The following is a 20,241-nucleotide window of genomic DNA, read 5'->3' on the forward strand; positions in this document are numbered from 1 at the left end:
ACTTAATAACCTTCATTGAAATGAATTTTACCCACTTGCATAAGTGCCAGTCATTTTCATGATTTGAAGAACACCAAATTAAGATGTGGTGATTCCAGCAATCACAAAAATATCTAATCCAGTATGCACATGAAGGGTAGCACAATATTTGTTCATAGAATTATTGATTAATTTACTTATCTTCAACTCCCCAAAAAGAACACTTTTAAGGCCTTTAAATGAGGGAATTTTAACAATTATGTAAAGACAATCACCAACACCAATGCCCTGGATAAGGACAACCTATTCAAGTGGAATTAGAACCCACGACCTTCGGTTTGACCATCGAGGGAGGACCTTATCCCACCACCACTAAGGGTATCACAAGGAACTTAGGCATACCCTTAAAATCCCCATTAGTACCATTAAATTAAATGTGCTTAAATGCTTGCTAACAATTATGCTTAACAATTAGAGGGCAAAAGTCATCACAGCAATGCCCATAACCAGTGGTAAAGTTTTACGGAGAAAGCAATATGCCAGTAATGACACAAACTGATATTTTGAAGATCAACAATATTTTCAAGTTTGACTTAAATAGATACGCATCATCTTTAGCATACAAAAATGTTATACAAACATGAATAGCTAGTGAAACTGCTCGTTTTAACATTATGTAATATTAATTATATGACTTCCATGATAACATACATTGATAGTCCTACTTCATTGTGAGAGTAGACAGAACAATAGTGGGTAAAAGAGATCAATTAGGTAATCAATAATTTCAAAGAAAGTTTTTTCTATACCTATGCTCTATTAACCATCGTAGTTGAAGAAAGTAATTCATACTTGAAAAAACATTCTAAACACCTCCCTTGTTCTTCAATCCACATGCAATAATGTACTGACACATGATTATGATATATATCTCAGATTACTTAAATACTTAAAAAAAATACCTTAAAAACATCTCACTTCCAGTGCAGTTAACAAATATGCATAAAAACTTGAATATTAATGTAATTTTATACCACAGGGCACCACAAAGGACAAAAATAAACTATAAATATATTAAATATTTAAAAAAATTGAAAACATTTCCACCTACCAAAATACCTGCAGATACAGCATATCTTACTGCTTTTGGAATGCTTTGAGTTCGAGGATCATGATACTCTGGATACTTAGACGTAATCCCTTGTGTTAAAAATAACACTGGATACTTGTTTTGCTTGAGACGAATCCTGCAACGAAAGAGAAAAAGTAAAATTGAACATGGAATCCATCATTTATTTCCTAATGTCTATGCAACCAGATTTATAACTTTTTCATTAATTTTATAATGACAACTCTGGTTTTATTACATGGCCAAATCACCAAATGAATGAAATGACACTTTTTACTATCCTTGGAGAGTGTCATGATACTCTAATTTGAAGAGTTGCACCTTGGTAACAATCCTATCAGGTATGAAAGAATCTGTTGTTCCCAGTCTCTCTTTAGGTCTATTTTCTTGGACAATTCCTCTAATGCCCCTGTTAGCTTCCTCGGGTTCTCATAATGAAATAAAAGTTGAGGCCCAGTTAAGTCCACTTCAGAGGATCTCAGGAAGCCAACTAGCACACTTGGCAGTCAAGTGACATGCATAGCCCACATAATGAGACCTTAAAAGTCCACGGTTTTCTAAATCATTGTGAACTGTGAAGGGACCCACAATTTATAGTTGTATCAGAGGTGCTGAGGGGTCCCTGCACAGTTCCTGAGGAAGATGTGGAAAAACAGACTCATTCACTACAAGACTGCAGAAACCTTCCTCTGAACTTCTTAACCCATCAACGCCCACGGGTGCCATATGGCACCCAGAGCAGTGCCTAGCCAATACTCCTGCAATGCAGTTAATATGTGAATTTTAGCATACATTTCGGTTCAGATACTTACTGTCGGCGTCAAAATGATATGCTGCTGTACTTTGCAAATTTATATCTGGACTTCAGTGCATGCTATACTAATGAGCAATAAGTCTTTTTATTTTCAATTCTAATTTATTTTTTATTTTATGAAAAATATAAAAATGTAGACACGCGAGTGCAATAAATGACTCCACGCACCATAAAATTAGCAGTTGTGTCAACTTCATGAACTTTGTAACTCAACCCAGGGAAAACTACTTCGTCTACAACATTCATCTTCTACAAGAAGTTGCAACCATTAATTTACATTAATAAAATGGCCTTTGAGTATTTTTAAAACGCATATTTTGTTGTAAAATAACGAAAATGTTTAAACATTATCTAGTCCTACAGTTTACCCCGAAAGAAAAAATAAAATTTATAGAAACACTTCTTAATTTATTTAAAAAATTTCTATGATCCAAAAATACATGATTTTTATGTATTATAGATTATGCATGGTCATTAAAAAAATACGCCGGAGGAAACGAAAGCTGCGTTGCCACGTCTTGTGCGCTAAACTTTACTTCCTGGTAACCAGCACTGGCCTGGCGCGGCCCCGTTTGGCAACATGACATTAATAGAAGTTATTGTAATTCACAAATATAAATATTGTTATAGATTATGGATCATAGAAAATTTTCAAATAAATTAAGAAGTGTTTCTATAAATTTTATTTTTTCTTTTGGGGTAAACTGTAGGACTAGATAGTACATAAACATTTTCGTTATTTTGCAGCAAAACATGCGTTATAAAAATATGCAAAAGCCATTTTATTAATGTACATTAATGGTTGCAACTTTTTGTAGAAGATGAATGTTGTATACTAAGTAGTTTTCCCAAGGTTGAGTTACAAAGTTCATGAAGTTGACAAAACGGCTAATTTTACGGTGCACGGAGTCATTTATTGCAATGGCGTGTCTACATTTTTGAATTTTTCATAAAACGAAAAATAAATAAGAAGTGAAAATAAAATTTCCTGTAAAATGACGTATTGTATATAATTATGGCATGCACTGAAGTTCAGATATAAATTTGCAAAGTACAGCGGCACATCATTTTGACGCCGACAGTAGTAGAAGGTTTCCTCTATTATTCAGTGAGCTTGAATTGTGTTCATTGTGTTGAGCTCATAAGTATCATATTTTATAAAAGTGAAAGATGTGTGATTTTAAAAAAACTATGGGAGCTGAAGGGTCAGGTACAATGAAGTAAACTGGAAATTTGAGGAAACTTATTCCCACATTACCTCAACATAATCAGCAAATTATCATAGCATATTTGTTTTTCCAAATAGGGTGGTTTCCTATTATTTTTTTATTGCCTAAATCGAAAGATTACAACTCCTGGAGTACGTATTTCACGCTTTTAGATTTTTAAATGACGATATCTATTTTTCGCGATTAAATGAAAAGTGAAAATTTTCAAGCGCGCGAAAATGCGACGCGCAAGTATGAATGCCGGGAAATCTCTCTGTGCGACGTATTTCTGGTTCCCGCTGCCGCCCTGTGAAGTGACCTTGAGGCGAAGCTGAACGCTGATACGATGCAGGCTGCTAGCGGGTAGCTGAGTACCCTGCTGGCTGGTAGCGCTTGGCTTCAATAAGGATTATTAATACCTTATCAAATGAAGAAAACTTTCCGACCTTAGCCAGTTTTAATAAGTGATTATTAAGACATGTTTCCCTAAGCTCTACGCCTCATGCATGCATTGGTAACCTCAGACGATGTATAACTCTTATCTTCTCGTATAGAAACTAGGTCCCTGTGACGTCACGTGGAGTGGCATCGCATGGGCGCCAATCTGGACCTTTTCAAATGAGGATAAAAATGGACCATTGCCATTCGTCTAAACCGGGATTTCTACAACGAAATAATTTGTATATTATGAATACAGTAATGGTGGGTAACGAATCACAATCAATGTCTTTCGTTTTCTTTGATGAAGGAAACTACCCTATTTGCATTTTAAAAAATTGTTCATGATATTCAGAAAATGGTAGCTCCACTTTGAATGCCATTTCCTCAATATTTTCCAAAATTTTAAATTAAACCACTATTGGAGTAATAGCTTTTTTTCTTTCAGATATTTTTTTAGGATGCCTTCATCAAAGATGCCTTAAACAAAGTATCACTGCAATACACTTCAAGATTTAAGTCTGAATTGAAAAAAGTATTTCTTAACACAATATGGTCTAGAAAGATCTTGCCAGTCCCAAAGTTTAAGGCCTCAATTGGTTGTAATAATCAGTTCTGAGATCCCAATAAGGTGACCCATGCTCAACGTTGATGATGGAAAGTCACAGATGAAATAAGACAAATAATGCAGCAATACTTAAAACCAATTGATGAAAATGATAATGGTATTGAAGAAACAAGAAAAACAGGAAGTTATAATTTAAATACTGAGTCTGTTGTTATGTACCAAAATAGCAAGTTTGGCCCCAACAAAAAAGTACATATTTCACAAAATATACATTAATGCTGAATGAGAAATTCACACAAATGAGAATTTTACACACATCAGGAACTTTTCTGTAGTTAACGAGCCTTATAGCATTCCTCACTGCCAAACATTTGACTCTGGAACCTAAAACTTGGTGTGAATTTAAGATAAAATAAAATGTGTAACCCAGTAAGCTGCATTATCAACCGAACATTTGTTGGAAATTAATATGAGGTAAAAATGCAATGCATGGGGGAAATTCCTACTCTAGCATGGGGGAAAGCATAGCAAAGGCCGTCCGACAGTATTGTTACCACTAATGGTGGTGAAAAGTTAAGGCAAAATAACGAAAAGTTAAGTTAAAATTCATTGTTGCCATAATTACAAATTTTATTTTGACTATTCATTTAAGATATGATTCACTTGAAAAATATAACATTTATTTATACTTTAACAAATTATTTTCATTGAATTTTGCCTACACTCCATTTACCCTTTTTTCTGTATCCCACTCCAAATAGTATAAGAGGGGTTTTACTGTAATATGTTTATTGAGCATTAGAGACAGGTATGAGCAATAATTGTGAGATCAAGCAACCTCATGATCCAAAAAAGCCTGGAATCAAGAGTGTACCACACAGAAGAGAACTATGCAAATAATCAGCAACATTTACTGTATGCAGTATGTAAAGAGAGTCACAACTCATTCCAAAAGCAAATACTTTAAACTTACTTTGACACAAAAAACTGCTAAAAAGGTGGATTCAAAGTGTTACTTGTTTCATAGAATCACATCTTTCCAGCTTAAGCCCAATTATTAATATTAGTTCTATAAATTTAAGCATCATATAAGTATATTTTAATTGAGAATTTGATTTACCAGTCCATCTACATCCCAAACAGCAATGGAAAACAAACATAAAAATTTAAATTCAAAGCATTTCCAACACTATTGCAAAAAGAATACTTCAGCCAAAATTGAGCAGTCAACAGATAAAACTACAAAGGAATGCACAGGGAAATTACTTTAGATAGGTACATGTATATAAAAGTATGAGAATGGAGGAGATAGATACAAGCAAAGGTTGTCATGCAGATACTTGATGACTACCCAACGCCAATGAAGATTTTTTCAAAGCCACTAAAAGTGCAAATACTCATGTAATTTTATAACTAATGCTGTTTATTAATGGTTAATGAAGCAAATGCTGCAAAAAACTACAAGTAACTTGGAGATGTATCTAACAAGGAGCAAACAAAAGTTTTCCTAATATCCAATGTAAGAACTGACTATGTATTGTCATTAAATTTTCACGAGAATCTAAAACAGGAAATACTCCCTAGATCTGCATTTGAAGAGATGATTATTAAAAAGTAAAGCTCCAACTATTTGACAAGCAGAGTACCAACCATCAGAGTATTTGTCTGTCACGACTCTCTGAAATAAATCACCCACATTATTCACCAATATCCTCTTTCTACCACCACACATGTACCCAATTCTATCCCTCTATCCCATACCACTTGAGTTTGTCCTTGTAGCCATATTCAAGTCTACAAATTTACTACACTAAGTGCATAAAAATAGTTCTGCTAAATTTTGCTGAAGAAGGAGGTGAATATGCAGTATATAATTCAATTGAGGCCTCGGGAGCATTGGATCATTGAGGTGAATCTCCAGAATAAAACTTCTCATTATTCAGGCTTCCTCAACAAGTGTAATTAATGCTTCCATAGATTTTTTTATATCTACAATTTTTCTATGCCATATACCGTATATCTCCGAATATAGTCCCCCCTTTTTTTCCAAAAATGGCCGAGGAAAAGTAAGGGGGGGGGGGGACTATAATCGAGTGTAATCCAATTTATGCATACTAAAGGTGACCATCAAGTTATAAATAACGGCATAATGGCTAATGTTCTCGTAGTATTTCTATTTGAGTATAATTATGAGGATTATAATCAAAGATATGACTATATACTGCCACGTTTTACCGGAAATTAAGACAATTTTTGCCACAAATGTTGTAAAGATACGATTCTTCCGATTCAAATAGCATATCGAATACGCGTTTTCACGGAATCCATGGGGTAGCCGTTAATTTTTCTTGGAAAAGTATTGTTAGAATAATTCAATCGACACTGATCACTTTATGACGCAAAACAATAAATAATTAAAATCAAAACTAAACACACACTATCACACTAATCGAACACTGGAATTGAATCAATAGTATATGTACCCGTCGCTCATTTAATAGTAACACGATTTAAATCATTGCGAAAAATAAACAGATAAAGTAAACCTTTCGTGACGATTTCGCATTTCATTGCGGCCGTAGCTACTATATGTCCATGTGCCCGTGCGGTTCGTGTTTACAACCACTGCCTTTACCGCCATCACAGAACAAGAATGCGCAATGGTTATGCATTTGTTTCTGAAAAGGCGCAATAATCAATGGCTTTAAACCAGAAGCGCCGGCATTACTGCATTTGATCGAAATCCAGCGACTCAGCATCGGAAGTGCGATCAATTTATGGAGGAATATCTTCAATTCGCCAGGGTAAGTAGGATCGATAAATTACGTCACATAATATTTCGCAATTATTTTCGCGATATTTTATTTATTAAAAATAATTTTACGTTCAAGAGTGAGGTGATGGATCAAGTAGAAAGATGAGGATCAATCCTGCGGCAGATTAGAAGCCATCAAAGACGGAGTTTCGATGCCAATTTAAACATAGCCGTTGCAGAATGCGCCGTAAATCATAGTATTCATATGACGGCTGAAAAATTTGGCGTGGAAAGAAAGTCTTTGGAAAGATTGCAAAGCGCTAATACATCGCGGAAGTCATTTCGGGGGTCTCGATGCGGCAGATTCATAGAATTAGAGGAAAATATCGTCGAATTTGTGCGCAAATGCAGAGCAGAAACTCTTTGTGTAACTTATGCAATGATTCGCAACGATGCATTGAAAATTGATAACATATTTTTTCAGTGTTCATGTTTGGTGGAAAAAGTTTATTTCTTAATTTTATTACTTTGATATTTGTAAGTCCTGTAGTTTAATTATTTTGCTTAGCAGGCATTAGATGGCAATGTTTTTATAATATTTATAATTTATTTAACACAATTTTATTTAGATTTCCTAAATTCTTCTAGTCACTTGGATTTGACATGACTTGCGATGGGTGTGAAACACTGGGTCTAAGGAAGTTTCAGGGCCAAATGCAATACTCTTTATGGGCTTTATGTTAAAGCTTATATATTTACATTGTCTGTAGTCATTTCGAAATCAAAAATATTAATAATTTGCGAGTGTTTAAAAAAATACAATAGCCTTGGATACTTGAAAATTTTTCTCATTACTTCATTACATCTGGTTAAGGAACTATAAATTACTGATACATGCAATGGATAACAACATATTTTAGGAATAGTTATTTTGTTGTGATGGAAAATGTGTGAACAGATTTGTTCTTATTATTCACAGAAAAAAATAGTTTTTATTGACTCTAGAATCTTAGCTTGCTAACCACAGAAAAACTGCCTTCCTTTGCATTTTAAAATTTTTCCCAAAACTGGGGTCTCAAAACTAGGGGGGGGGGGGGGACTATATTCAGAGGGGGACTATATTCGGAGATATACGGTACTGATTCAAAATGCACTCATCTCTGATGATTAATGTATGAATAAAATAATTTAATAGGAGCATCATGAAAACCCTCTATCTTGTGCAAATATGCAAAGACAATCATACAATAGCACACCTGTCTGAATTTGGAGCATTAATCATAAATATACTGTTGTTTAAGGGTAAATTTAAATATTTTTGTCTGACCAGCATCCTCCTCAATCACAGTGTGAATGCAATGCAGTAGAACTAACACTTTTACGTGAAACAACACCTATCACTACCATCTCAGACAGCCATCATCATTCATGGGGCTTCAGACAGCTGCTTACATTGACCCAATGATGGTCACAAATGCTTAAGTTGATATATGTTTATTAAGTTTCACCTTTTATTTAAAATTTACTAAGAAAGAATATTTTTCAAATGTCTCAGGTTGGAAGAACAATTTCTAGGGGTGCCTAAAAACCCTCAAAGCAATAAAATTTCCAAATGATCACAATTAACAGTAACATTACCATTAAGACCTGAAATGTCTCTCCAGAATTTTACTAAGTGCAAACCAAAATTATGTGAGTGTCTGATATCTGTCTGTCTCAACTTTAAAAAATGTTTTCCAGCATATGAAGAATTCATCAGTGGAAAAGTTACTTAAAACCCTGGAGGGCAGGCAAAAGTAACCAACCAGCTTTCTTTAATGGCTAAGGTTCACATCCTCTGCCAAATTTAAACTCCATGGTTTGTGCATAGGAAAATGCTGAAGCTTTATTTACTATGTTACACTAAAGAAAATTCATCAGTGAAACTTAAGGTCTCAATCATTGTTTTCTGTGCTATTGTGATGTGCTGTGATTTTACAGACATTTCTATACTTAGCAGGTGCTTCAGTAACCCTGAATATTATCTTGTTGACCTCAAATAATATTTAAATTCTTCCCTGAAAATACTATACAAAAATTACATAAGCCAAACAATTTTCTAACTCCGACATTTGTGGCCAATCTCTTGGTCAATACAGAAAAGCAACTCTGTAAGCAATGAACTACACCTTGGAAAGACAGGGGCTGATATGCAAGGGATAGAGTCCTGGGAAGTGACTGCATTTTCCATTGGCCAGGGAAAGATGGACAGGTAAATCAAAGGGATACCTGGCTTCTCACATAGAGCAGATGTCAGGATTGAAGCAGGAGAATACAATCTTCCTGTGACCGCCATGCTTCAGGGTTGTCTCCAGTATGAGATCGACGTACAAATTAAGGTCAAACGGGTGGTACAGCTCGTAGGTGCCATCCTGAAAGAAAAGGAAGAATAAAATTAGGTCAACATAGCATTCATTAGACAAAAGTAGTGAAACATGTGTACATACAAGGGGGAGATGAAAAAAAAAATTTCAGAATCAGATTTAACCTCATGAAAGCAAAAAAGAATTATTTACGAGCACAGCCTCTCTCCCACCTCAAAATCCATGTGGGATGACCTGAAATCAAAAATTACCATACACCAAAAGCATGCAACATGCTCATAATTCTCAACTGAACCTCTCTCATTTCTTTAATAAAATAAAAGGAAGAACAAAAAAAGGTGATCGCTGCTTTCCGTCATGGCCATGCATTGTGTGACTCCAGTCTCTTACTTCAGGTAGATGCTCTCATGTTGAATCTTAAGTGAGTCAAAATAATTGTAAAACTAACGTAGCCTGCTAGGAAGACAACTGACATTCACACTATCATTTCAAACAAACTTCCATAACTTACACAGTCAGTCAATGCATTAATTCAATCTTTTATTACAATTACAAACAGTGTAAAATGCAAAACTATGCAATGGCAAGAATGTAAAACACCTTGCTCATTAGCTACAATAATTACTCCCCTATTTCGCAGACATTGCTCATGTATCAATTAAGCCATACTCAAGTATTTTTCCTAAACAACATTGCTATGAGATAGGGCTATTGATGCCATTCTCAAACTAAGGAAGGTGTACACCAAGGCTTCAATGATGGTGTAATGCCTCGAAACTGATTGATGTTTATTAGTGACCAAATTTGTGCCAGAAAGCACAGACAATGTGAATAACAGCATTAGAATTTTAGATCCTGCTGGAAAAACTTTCAAAGAAAGAGTAAGATGGGAAAATGTGAAGTATAAATATGATTTAAGCTCCAAAATTTACTTTATTAATAAATAATATTCACATATTGGGATTAGCCATAGCCATTAGTACATCCTTGCCCATCATTTAATGGATATCAGCATCTTTTCATCACAAAACATGGACTTGATTCCCAGTTTAATATTAAACCTTTTGCTTAAGTTTGTGGTGTATGTTACATGGCCAGCTGATGATTAATAGATACAAATATAAACTACCATATATAACAGTAAAATTCTAATGATAATGCACTTCTGTATCCACTAAAAGTCAATGAATATGCTGTATTCCGCTAAAGCCTTACTAGCACCTCGCTCTAAAGTGTGAATGCAAATATTTCTACGCTAAATTCACCTAACTACACATTGATTTGCAACTAGAAGTTTCACTAATGCTGTGAATCCCCAAGTAATTCGCAGGCAATAATGATTGTTTCATGAATGCTTAAGACCATTTCATCATGAGAGCCTTCAAATAATAGAATATGTATCTTGAATACCATTATATTTTCAATTAAGGAGTCGAAAATTCTATCATTTATAAATTGTTTCAAAATGAGCAATGAGACGCACATGAGGATCCTAATAGCCAAAGTGCAACCTGGTTAACTGAAATTAACCCCAACAAAATTTTTACCCATCACCTAAAATGATAAAATTCATTTTAAAGAGGCACTCTAATCAACAATTCTGAGTGTCAAGATTGAAAATTGTCCATTATGCTAATTATTCTGGAAAAATTATCAACATTAGAAGGCATACTTTTTAAATGGGGCAAAAAATTATGAAAAACATACAAAAAAGTGAGTTCAAAAGTGATACCCCACCAATGTACCAATTATTAAAAAATTAAAGAACATACAGTTATAAAGGCAACTGTCTAGCATGCATGCTTTTATTTCTCTATTTTTCCTGATCACCATGAAAGCAAAATTGGAGAGCCTCATAAAGTACACGAAAAAATAAAATTGGCCATAGATCTCTATTGACTTGCAGAGAGGCTAAATTTGTGAGATAAATATGCATCTCCATATCCTCAGTCTGCCCTACCAATTGAGATTCGCACAGTCTCTGAGTGAGCAAAACACTTGCTGAAAGTCAGCTAGCATTAAATTATGGGCAGACTATTATTACCAAGGACAACATTCCATGGAAGGAGAGCAATGAAGGCCAAGCAATCAAAAGATCATAAAGTAACCAATAGTTTCTGAAAATAAGAAGCATTTTCGTGGAAAAACTTTATTGGAATAATAAAATCCAAATATTCGAGCATGATGGAGGGAAATTTTTCCATACTGAAATAAATACTATCAATTTTCCACGACTTAAAAATTTATTACGACCTAGGCTACGGCTACTAATTTAAGTTAAATTAAAGTTTAAGCTAAATTAAAGCTACTTATCTCCGTTAAAAATCGAATTTTTGCCCTGAAATTCGGTGTGTGTGTTTTTCATTTCATATCTTTTTGGTTTTAAATAACGAAAACTCATTTTTAATTTTGATTGTTCCCTCCTGTTATTGATGCTTTCTCAAAGTGACACTGAAATAGGGTTATTGAATTCATTAATCATTAACTCAGGAGAAATAAAAAGTTACGATTTTTCATGGGATGCAAACTTTAGTGAGATTAATGGTGAAAATTCAACTAAATGTATGAGTAATACTGTTGTGTAATTTAATTAAGTGTTTTTATGCGACGATTATGGTATAATGTTTAGGTAAAGGCAAAATACAGTATGTTAATAAAAGTTCAAAACTTACAAGCACGTTTAAATGAAGTCACCATCATGGAGTGCAATGTTATGCAGGGGGAAGGCCTTATCCAAAAATAGACTTGGGCGTGACTGATGAATACACATGAGCTGCAAGATGTCGTGAACGTAGCTTATTTTAGCCATTTTTTCAAAGGCTATTTAGTTGCTCAGAGCCAGACTTTTTTGACTTTATACATGAGGTTTTGGAATGCATTGACAATAAATCTGAGTTTTTATCAATGCTGGTACTTTAATTTTGGCTGGTCTTAGGAATGAATGACATTATACCAGTGTTGAATTTTTGGCCGAGGCCGTAATAACCAAGTTGTACTGTGGTAACATTGAAAACCAGGTCCTGATAAATTTTATAATTGTGGAAAACTTCAAGTATTTATATCAATATTTTGGAATGGCCAAGTCTCTCATTAGCTTGGAATTCACAGAAAAATAAGTCATAACGATACCTCCACTGCATAAATACTCAACAATCGCCCACCGAATCAAAGCCGCTCATCTAGTGCTATATGGGCTATCTAGCCCTTTCGAGACGGCGGAGTTTTTTTCTTAGCATGACTGCTGTACTGAGCCCCAAGAGACTCTTCTTTCTCATGGTACGGAGCATTTTTTGAGGACATTCGTTAAGAAGGGTCTCGCGGAACCTTTTTCGACCCCTTCCCGCTGGGACTCCGCATTATCTCGGACTCCGAGAGTAGTTGTGCTCCCTCCTTTCCGGGTTTACGACCATACCTGTGGCATTGGTTCAAAATCAACTTATGTATTGCTTATATGTATTTAGCAAAGGGATAATTGTTGCTTGCATGTGAATTGTAGACTTTGAATTGAATTCCTCAATTTATTCTGAGCAGTGTCAAATTTTAAACAAAGTTCTAAGGTCAATATTAACGCATTTAATGCAGCAACAATTTCCACGCTGACGTTTATACATAACTCGAGATATAAGTTAATAATTATCGTAGAATTTCGTTTAAAAATTGTAAACGCTGCTCAAAAGACAACTAATTCAATTCTTAGTTTATTTTTTATGAGAAATGAACAAATATTTATTTCGAAAACTGACTGGATAAACATTTGTATGACCGCTGTCCCTTACCGCTAAGAAGGGTTATAAAAGATGAGGGGTCCGAGTACCTGCTCCCGGATTCCGAGGGTAAATCCTAAACCCCGCAGGGTTGGGTCCCGAGACAAAGACGACGTAAACCCGCGACCGTCCTAAAGGGGGGAGAACTAGAAAACGTGTATATACGGCTTTCGTTCTCCTGGCCAGGGAAATCTCACACGTAAATATACGGCCGTCGTCTCCCGGGTCAGGAAACGTCCACACGTACATATACGTGTATAGTAGGGAAAAGGTTAAATAAGCGGATTCGATTCCGTGGGCGATTGTTGGGCCTTCATGCAGTGGAGGTATCGATAAGGTTTTAGCTGTACCGTGACTCATGCCCATCACACTCATAATTTAAAAATTCCTAAAAATGCCCGTTACCCACTTTGAAGAATTTGGGGGTAATTCAACTCTATCCCAGAAAATCACCATGCTAACAAATTAAAAATTGCCTGGAGAGTAACCACCTAAGAACACTCAATGTACAATGAATTATGGATGCACTTTCATAACATGTCACAACCTCAAGTTACGGTAAAAGAAGCGATTCTTTCCTCCTTCCAAAGCAAAAATATTTGAAAATATTGTTTTCATAGAGCTGTACTTAAGTGATGTCAATCACAGTATAATTCAAATGCTTACTCATTTGATAATTAGAACCGGCATCTTTCGCACCTCAGTAATCAGGTTCGTCCCTTACAGCCAGGCATATCCTCGGAGCTGTCAAAAAAATGCTGTCATCCACTTTAAAAGTAATTAGGATATTCATAAAGTAAAGGACATATATATTTAGACTTACTTACTTTGATATCACCCCTCATCATTCAGCTCCCCATCGCCATTCACAGTTGGAATGTCATCAACAGTAGGAGTACGTTGTCCTAACAGTCATTCATGCCAATACCCATTTGTTCATTTTTTTTGAGCTGCAGCAGATATAATCCACCATCATTAATTTTACGTATTGACAAAACATTTTGCTACCCTCAAATTTTTCAGCTTAGAAGGAATCACAACAAATATTACCTAGTTCCTTGTAAATAAAAATTGCCAAATTTTTAAGGTGAGAGAAAAGACACCGGCTTCCGCAGTTACAGCATCCGAATGAAATCAAAGTCTGATGAAGCACTGAAAAAGAATTTATAAACAGCATATATTTTATAAATGTATTAAAACCTGTCCCTCAGCTACACAAGAGCCCATTGCTTTCTAAGAACTTAACAACAAGGTCTACAACAGATCCTCCATAAGCCTGTAAATCAGAATTTGTGGAATCAGGGCCAGTATAAAAACAAAGAACCACGTCCTGCCATAAGCCAATGCACAACTAAAGGAAATATATTGAGAGATCTTTTCAGTTTAGTCCAAAGAAAAATTTCAGGCATATCTAGGCTTGAGATGGTTTGCCACCAGATGAGGAAAGAAGATAAGGACATAGGGAAAGCATTGATTAGCGTGAGACTGCTCCAGATATCAACTGATGTACAAGCACAAGTCCTACAAACATCACCGTATCAACAGCCCTCTACAGCATATTCCTTGACAGAAGTTTCGAGCCTCTGTTAATGAAATAGCAACAAAAACTTCATCCAAAGTATACAAGGACATTAAGTTGTAAACCAGTAAACAGACATGATTCCCAGCAAAAACAAGAGCAAATTGTTCAATCCACCTTTTCCTCTGATGGTAACAATAAAGAGGTACATATAAAAAAAAAACTGCAAAGGCAAATATGTATCCTGAGGCTTAAAGTTGACTTCTGAATTCAAGATAATCTGGAGTAGAATATAATCAAGCAATAATTCAACTTCTGACAATCACCTACATCATTTAGGACTTAGAATTTACAGCATATACATTACTTATATAGTGATGGTGCAGTAACAGATTTAGTCATCAGCCTGGCCAAGATACACCAATTGGGAACAAATAAAATGAAGGCTAGGATGGCATTCACCCTCATTAAAGTGCAAACCTGCTAGAAAGCAAATGGAAAAAACCCCAACCACAAATTCCTACATTCCAATTTCTAAGTACACAGGAAGACATTCTCAAATACACCTGTGAGGATCCATTTCATCACGAAAGCAAAGAAAGCTCAAATTTAAGCCCTAGAAGCAAAAACAATAAGGCAAGACTAAATGCAATAGCTTATTAATTATGATAAGAGCAGCGATAGTATATACCTTTAGTTGCATGGTCCACTTGATCTCCACATTGAAGCCAACATGAGGGTCCACAACTTCCAGGGCATGTTGTAATGTAGGGAATGGACTGTGATCTGCCAGGTCTTCATCCGTAAACCTCTCCTGTTTGCTTGTACCTTCCTCCAAATGATAGACCTTCATTACAAAGTCAGAAAAAACGTAAATTAATAACATTTACCAACCAACATTTCTCCCTAATTCCCATTATTTGAAGAAAAAGAAATAATTTAACGTAAGACACAAATACGGCTTCACAAACATTTTGTGCCTTGTCATAGTAAAACTGGATATAAGTACTCAGAAAATTAGACAAAGGAGAAGCCATGGCCAACTTAGGATACAGTACATATTTAGAAATAGACACGACTAGAGAGTCAAGTAATTAATTGGTCATGGAAAATGTGGAGCAGATGACCGTACACAAGATATTTAATTCTCCATAAATGCAAAAATGAAAATTTAACTTTTCATACTGATTCCATGCACCAGAAAAATGCTCAAAAATGCTGAGCATGATCCTATATCCAGGAATAGCACTACATATTGAGAACTAGAGTAGAACAAGCAAATGTGGGAGGCACTATAAAAAGTAAATGTAGTTATAAATGCTGTAGGATAAACCATGCAAATCTGCGGTCAAATGGCCAAGCATAACATCTTATAAGGGGCAGTAAAATGCATTTATGAAGGTTCAATTTATGACTGGAATGACAGAGGTAATAACATGTGACGCAGGAACATCTATTGCTAGTCCAGGAACAATGAGTAATTAATATTCCAAATAGTTATTCACAAGGAACAAAGCTGTTATATTAAAAACGTAGGAAACTCAGTTCTCACAGGAGTTGCCTACGAATATATCAAGCTGATTAAATACCTCCTTGGATAATGTTGACCAGATTCCAGTCAACATTATACATACCCAGAGATGATAAAATGACCAAAATCATCTGGAAACATCTGCAAAAAGTATATGAATGAAAATTGATTGCTTTTGGCAGAACTTCATCAAGTCTCATACCTATACATAAACCATGAAATACCTGCCTGCTTAAACCTTGAACAGGACAAGTTGATAAAGTATTCTGCATCATACAACAACTTGAAGAAACAAAAAATATGCATAGTGAAATCTGACGAATCAACATTCTTTTGCCACTGACCTTTGACCAGCTATATACTACATATTTTTTTTTTTCGAACATACAGCAATAAATGTGAATAACTTAAAAGGAGTGATGCAAAGAAGACGGTAAAAAATTATAAAGGTACAGCAGACTCCCGATTATCCGGGTTGCGGATTATCCGTGCATGATTTTCACCCTCACTCAATTTTTTCAGCGATCTTTTAAAAAAGAAAATCAGACAAAAAATTATCGGAATTACGGCATTAATTCTAGGATACACCGGGCTTATTATTTGCGTTAGAATCCCCTTCGTAAAACGGAAGCGATCACGTGCTAGCTGCATTCACGGGACCACCGTGTTCCTGTTTTCCAAGCTTCGCAGTGCGCGAAAGCGGTCCTTGATACACGTCGCATAGCAGTTGCAACCCGGCAACTTGTGGGAGATGCAACTACGTGGCGTGCTGCCTGACAGTGTAGTTTCCAACTTGGAGCAGAGGTTTTGAAGCATTCGTACAAACCACTTTTCTGTTTCCGTGATTATGAGGCCGCGGATGTGTGGTTTTCAAAAGCAGTTTATATGGAGCCGTAATTATGAGTAAAACCTTGTTATCGCCGCTGAAAAGATTACAGACTGGCAAAGAAAGCTCTCAATGGGTCTGGGAAGCATTCTTAAATAACAGAATAACTACATAAACAATAATAATTAAAGAACAACACCCCCCTTGCCAACGAACAAGTGCTCCCCTCCCACTCCCCTCTCTTTTCCATCCCCTTCAATGAACTCCTACAGTGACAACCTTTAAATTTTCAAGTGCCTATCCACCTGTGTGCCGTTAAACTTTCCAAGAACGAATACTAAGCAGTGCCTTTACCAAAATTCCCCCAGTGACCCATGTCCTTCGGGGAAATCATTAACCCATACCAGCACCTTCCACAGCCAGACTCAACGACCTCCCATAGACTATTGTGATTTAGAAAACTCAATGCACCCCGCTAATCCTCTCTTTCTTCCCCAACACCGCCACCTTCTTTAGCTCTCGTCTCCTCACCCACTTTAACCCCGCCCTCCCCTGGCTGGTCAGATCCTCACAGGAAATACCCTCGTCCCAAATCAAGGCTGCCCCTTTCCCCTACCCCCTCTCCCTAGTTCAGTCCGTGTTTATACCCGCCCCCCCCCACTCTTTCAACCAGTCCTTTTCCTTTCCAATAGATGTCCTCACAGTCACTTGTGTATGATGCATGCAAGATCAGTCACCTGACGATGTAACCAAGTTACGAAACCCGGGTCGTGCCCATAATTAAATAACAGTGAACCTTACAAAGTTTTATTTCCTTACTTCCAATAATAATTTGTTTGTTTTTCGTAAATTATGAACATTACAAGGCATTAAAGTGAAAGTTTGGGTTATCTGTGTTTTTCGATTATTCGTGCCGTCTCTCCTCATCGTTATCCCGGATAATCGGGAGTGTACTGTACTCTGACATAGGTATATAATTTGCCTCATACATTCTTTCAATTATGAAAGTCAACAAGAGATGAATATCTGCTGAGTAATCTCGCAAAATAGTGATCATAGAAAAGATAGTAACATAACACAGGCATCCCCCGAGTTACGTAAGAGATGCGTTCCGGCAGACTCTGCGTAAGTCGAAATTTACGTAAGTCGAACCTTTGCGTTAGTGCTTCAGAGATTGCGATCGGCGCGGTGAAATTCTCAGCGGAGAAATGCGCGGTAAATTCTCGGTGAAGTTTCATTCAATTCACTGCGATATTCATGAACTCTACCGCGTATTCTTACGTTATTAGATGCAAAATTACATTAGATACAAAATCGATAATCATTAATATAGTCTGAGAGTTGCATCTCGAGCATTGCCAATCAAAATGCGTAATATTATTCCCAGAGTTGACCGATCGCGTGGATTCGGGAAAGTACAGTATCTCAACGCTAAGTTTCTAAACTGAATACTTAAATTGATTCATTATGTTATACTGCGATCTAAGGGCTCAAAGAATGCATCGTCTACCTACCTTAATCATTATATCTTCTGCCTTTCATATATTACGTTGATCGATGAATCTGGTGGTTTCACTGTCACAGTTAATACACGTAGGAGGAGTCTAGGATTACGAGCAAATAACACACAAAAAAATACCAGTAAATAACTATATTCTTAGATACATTCACACGCACATACACTCACTCTTTCACGCACAGAAAGATACTTTCATTCTCTCAAATCTCAATAAAATAACGTGAAAATATCATCATTTGAATATTTACTTCGCTGGAAACATCGAAGAGTATTTCCAAAGCAGGAAGCTAATTAAAAGTGAGCTTTTATTCAGCCAACTCCGTCATTAACGTGCAACAAAGTTAGTGGGGAAAAGCTTTCATTGACGCAATATTCATTTACAGTTGCACACAATATGAGAGAACGAGAAAATGCAGCTTAATAAAATTTTCCACCAGAAACATGTAAACAATTACGCAATTAATATCGTGTGTCAACTTTTTCTTAACTTTTTCACGGCGTTCATTACCAACACCGCCAACACTTTTTTCAATGCCGTTACGTGGGTACTAAATAATTCTTTTCTGCAATAAAGATTTCTGCTTGAACTTCATTTTCTTTTAATTCCACAGATGGAAATGTCCAAACTTAAGCATACAATTTTCAAATAGTTGAAAGTCGGAGTTCGGGTGTGCATGCTGTATAACAAGTTGTATCTTACAGGAATGAGCGCAACCACATCCATCGCTAGAACTGCAAATTTTCATGTTGATTGCTGACTTGGGATTTATAAGCGATTTTTCCACAGAAATTAATGAAAATTCCTTCGAGGAATGACAAAAATGGGTCACATCGTAATTTTTAGCACGTAAAAAACTCGATAACCATTCGATATTTTTTCTACCATAGGTGTACGAGCTAATATCTACTTCTTCGCGCTCGCATTGGAAAATTAACGTAATCGTTTGAAATACGGATATCGCTTACATAAGTACGGATTTACGTAACTCGGGGTATGCCTGTAATGCGACTTTTTCCATCTCAGTAAACTTTTTAAATTAGCAGACTATGAACAGTTAGTAAAATAATTATCTTAGAGGAAATGAATTAATGAGAGGACAAATGTCTATCTGGAATATACACATGTTAAAATGATGGCTCAGAAAAACATTAACCTGAGTTTCTGTATACTGCAACACTCAAGCAGACGAGTGACGTGGTCTCAAAAATCAACTATGAGACCAAATCTGTTTATACCTTCTCAGGTCCACAAATGTCATTCCACCATTGTACCTCTGCATTTCCTCAGGGGTCATTTTTTTATAATTAAGATACTGGAAAATGTTGAAACAAGTCTACTATATGTAAGACACAGTCTCCGGCGTTACTTTGTGGAACTGTTTCATGTTAAAATAAAAATAATTTGTTATATTCCACACTACATTTCAAATGGTAAGACCTGGGTTACTGCATATCATGCTATCATGAGGTACAATTCAGTGGGTGGCTTGCACTGTGCCCGGGTTGTAACATTTGAAATGAAGTGTGGGATATAAGAAAGTATTTTTATTTTATCAAGTCTACTCCACGCACACTCATTAAATTTCACTTTGATATGTAGCCTGATAATACAGTTTTAAGCACAAGTCATCCCACAAAAAAAGGCAATACGTATACAATTGGTCAAGAGGGAAAGGTGCATCCTCTTTAAATGTAAGTCAGTAATGTACTAACACCCATCATCTGGGAGAAAGCGGCATTTGCAGAATACAGTGGAACTTGGTTAGTACGTTCCTCCTTAGTACGTTTTCCTCCTTAGTACGGCGATTTCTCTCGGTCCCGCTACCAT

At 36.0% G+C, this 20,241-nt stretch overlaps 1 protein-coding gene across 3 annotated transcripts in view; it reads right to left on the minus strand.

Annotated features, from left to right (window-relative positions):
* Positions 1–20,241, minus strand: part of LOC124169466 (glycerophosphocholine phosphodiesterase GPCPD1-like) — a 59,525-nt gene that overhangs the window by 5,759 nt on the left and 33,525 nt on the right. For all 3 annotated transcript variants that reach the window (XM_046548082.1, XM_046548081.1, XM_046548083.1), the window contains 3 exons: positions 15,229–15,384; positions 9,172–9,302; positions 1,091–1,226 (listed from right to left, as the gene is read on the minus strand). In XM_046548082.1, coding sequence (XP_046404038.1) covers positions 1,091–1,226; positions 9,172–9,302; positions 15,229–15,384 — 423 coding nt within the window. The remainder of the gene's footprint in view (positions 1–1,090; positions 1,227–9,171; positions 9,303–15,228; positions 15,385–20,241) is intronic.

This window comes from Ischnura elegans, chromosome 12 (genome assembly GCF_921293095.1).
Source record: "Ischnura elegans chromosome 12, ioIscEleg1.1, whole genome shotgun sequence".
NCBI lineage: Eukaryota > Metazoa > Arthropoda > Insecta > Odonata > Coenagrionidae > Ischnura > Ischnura elegans.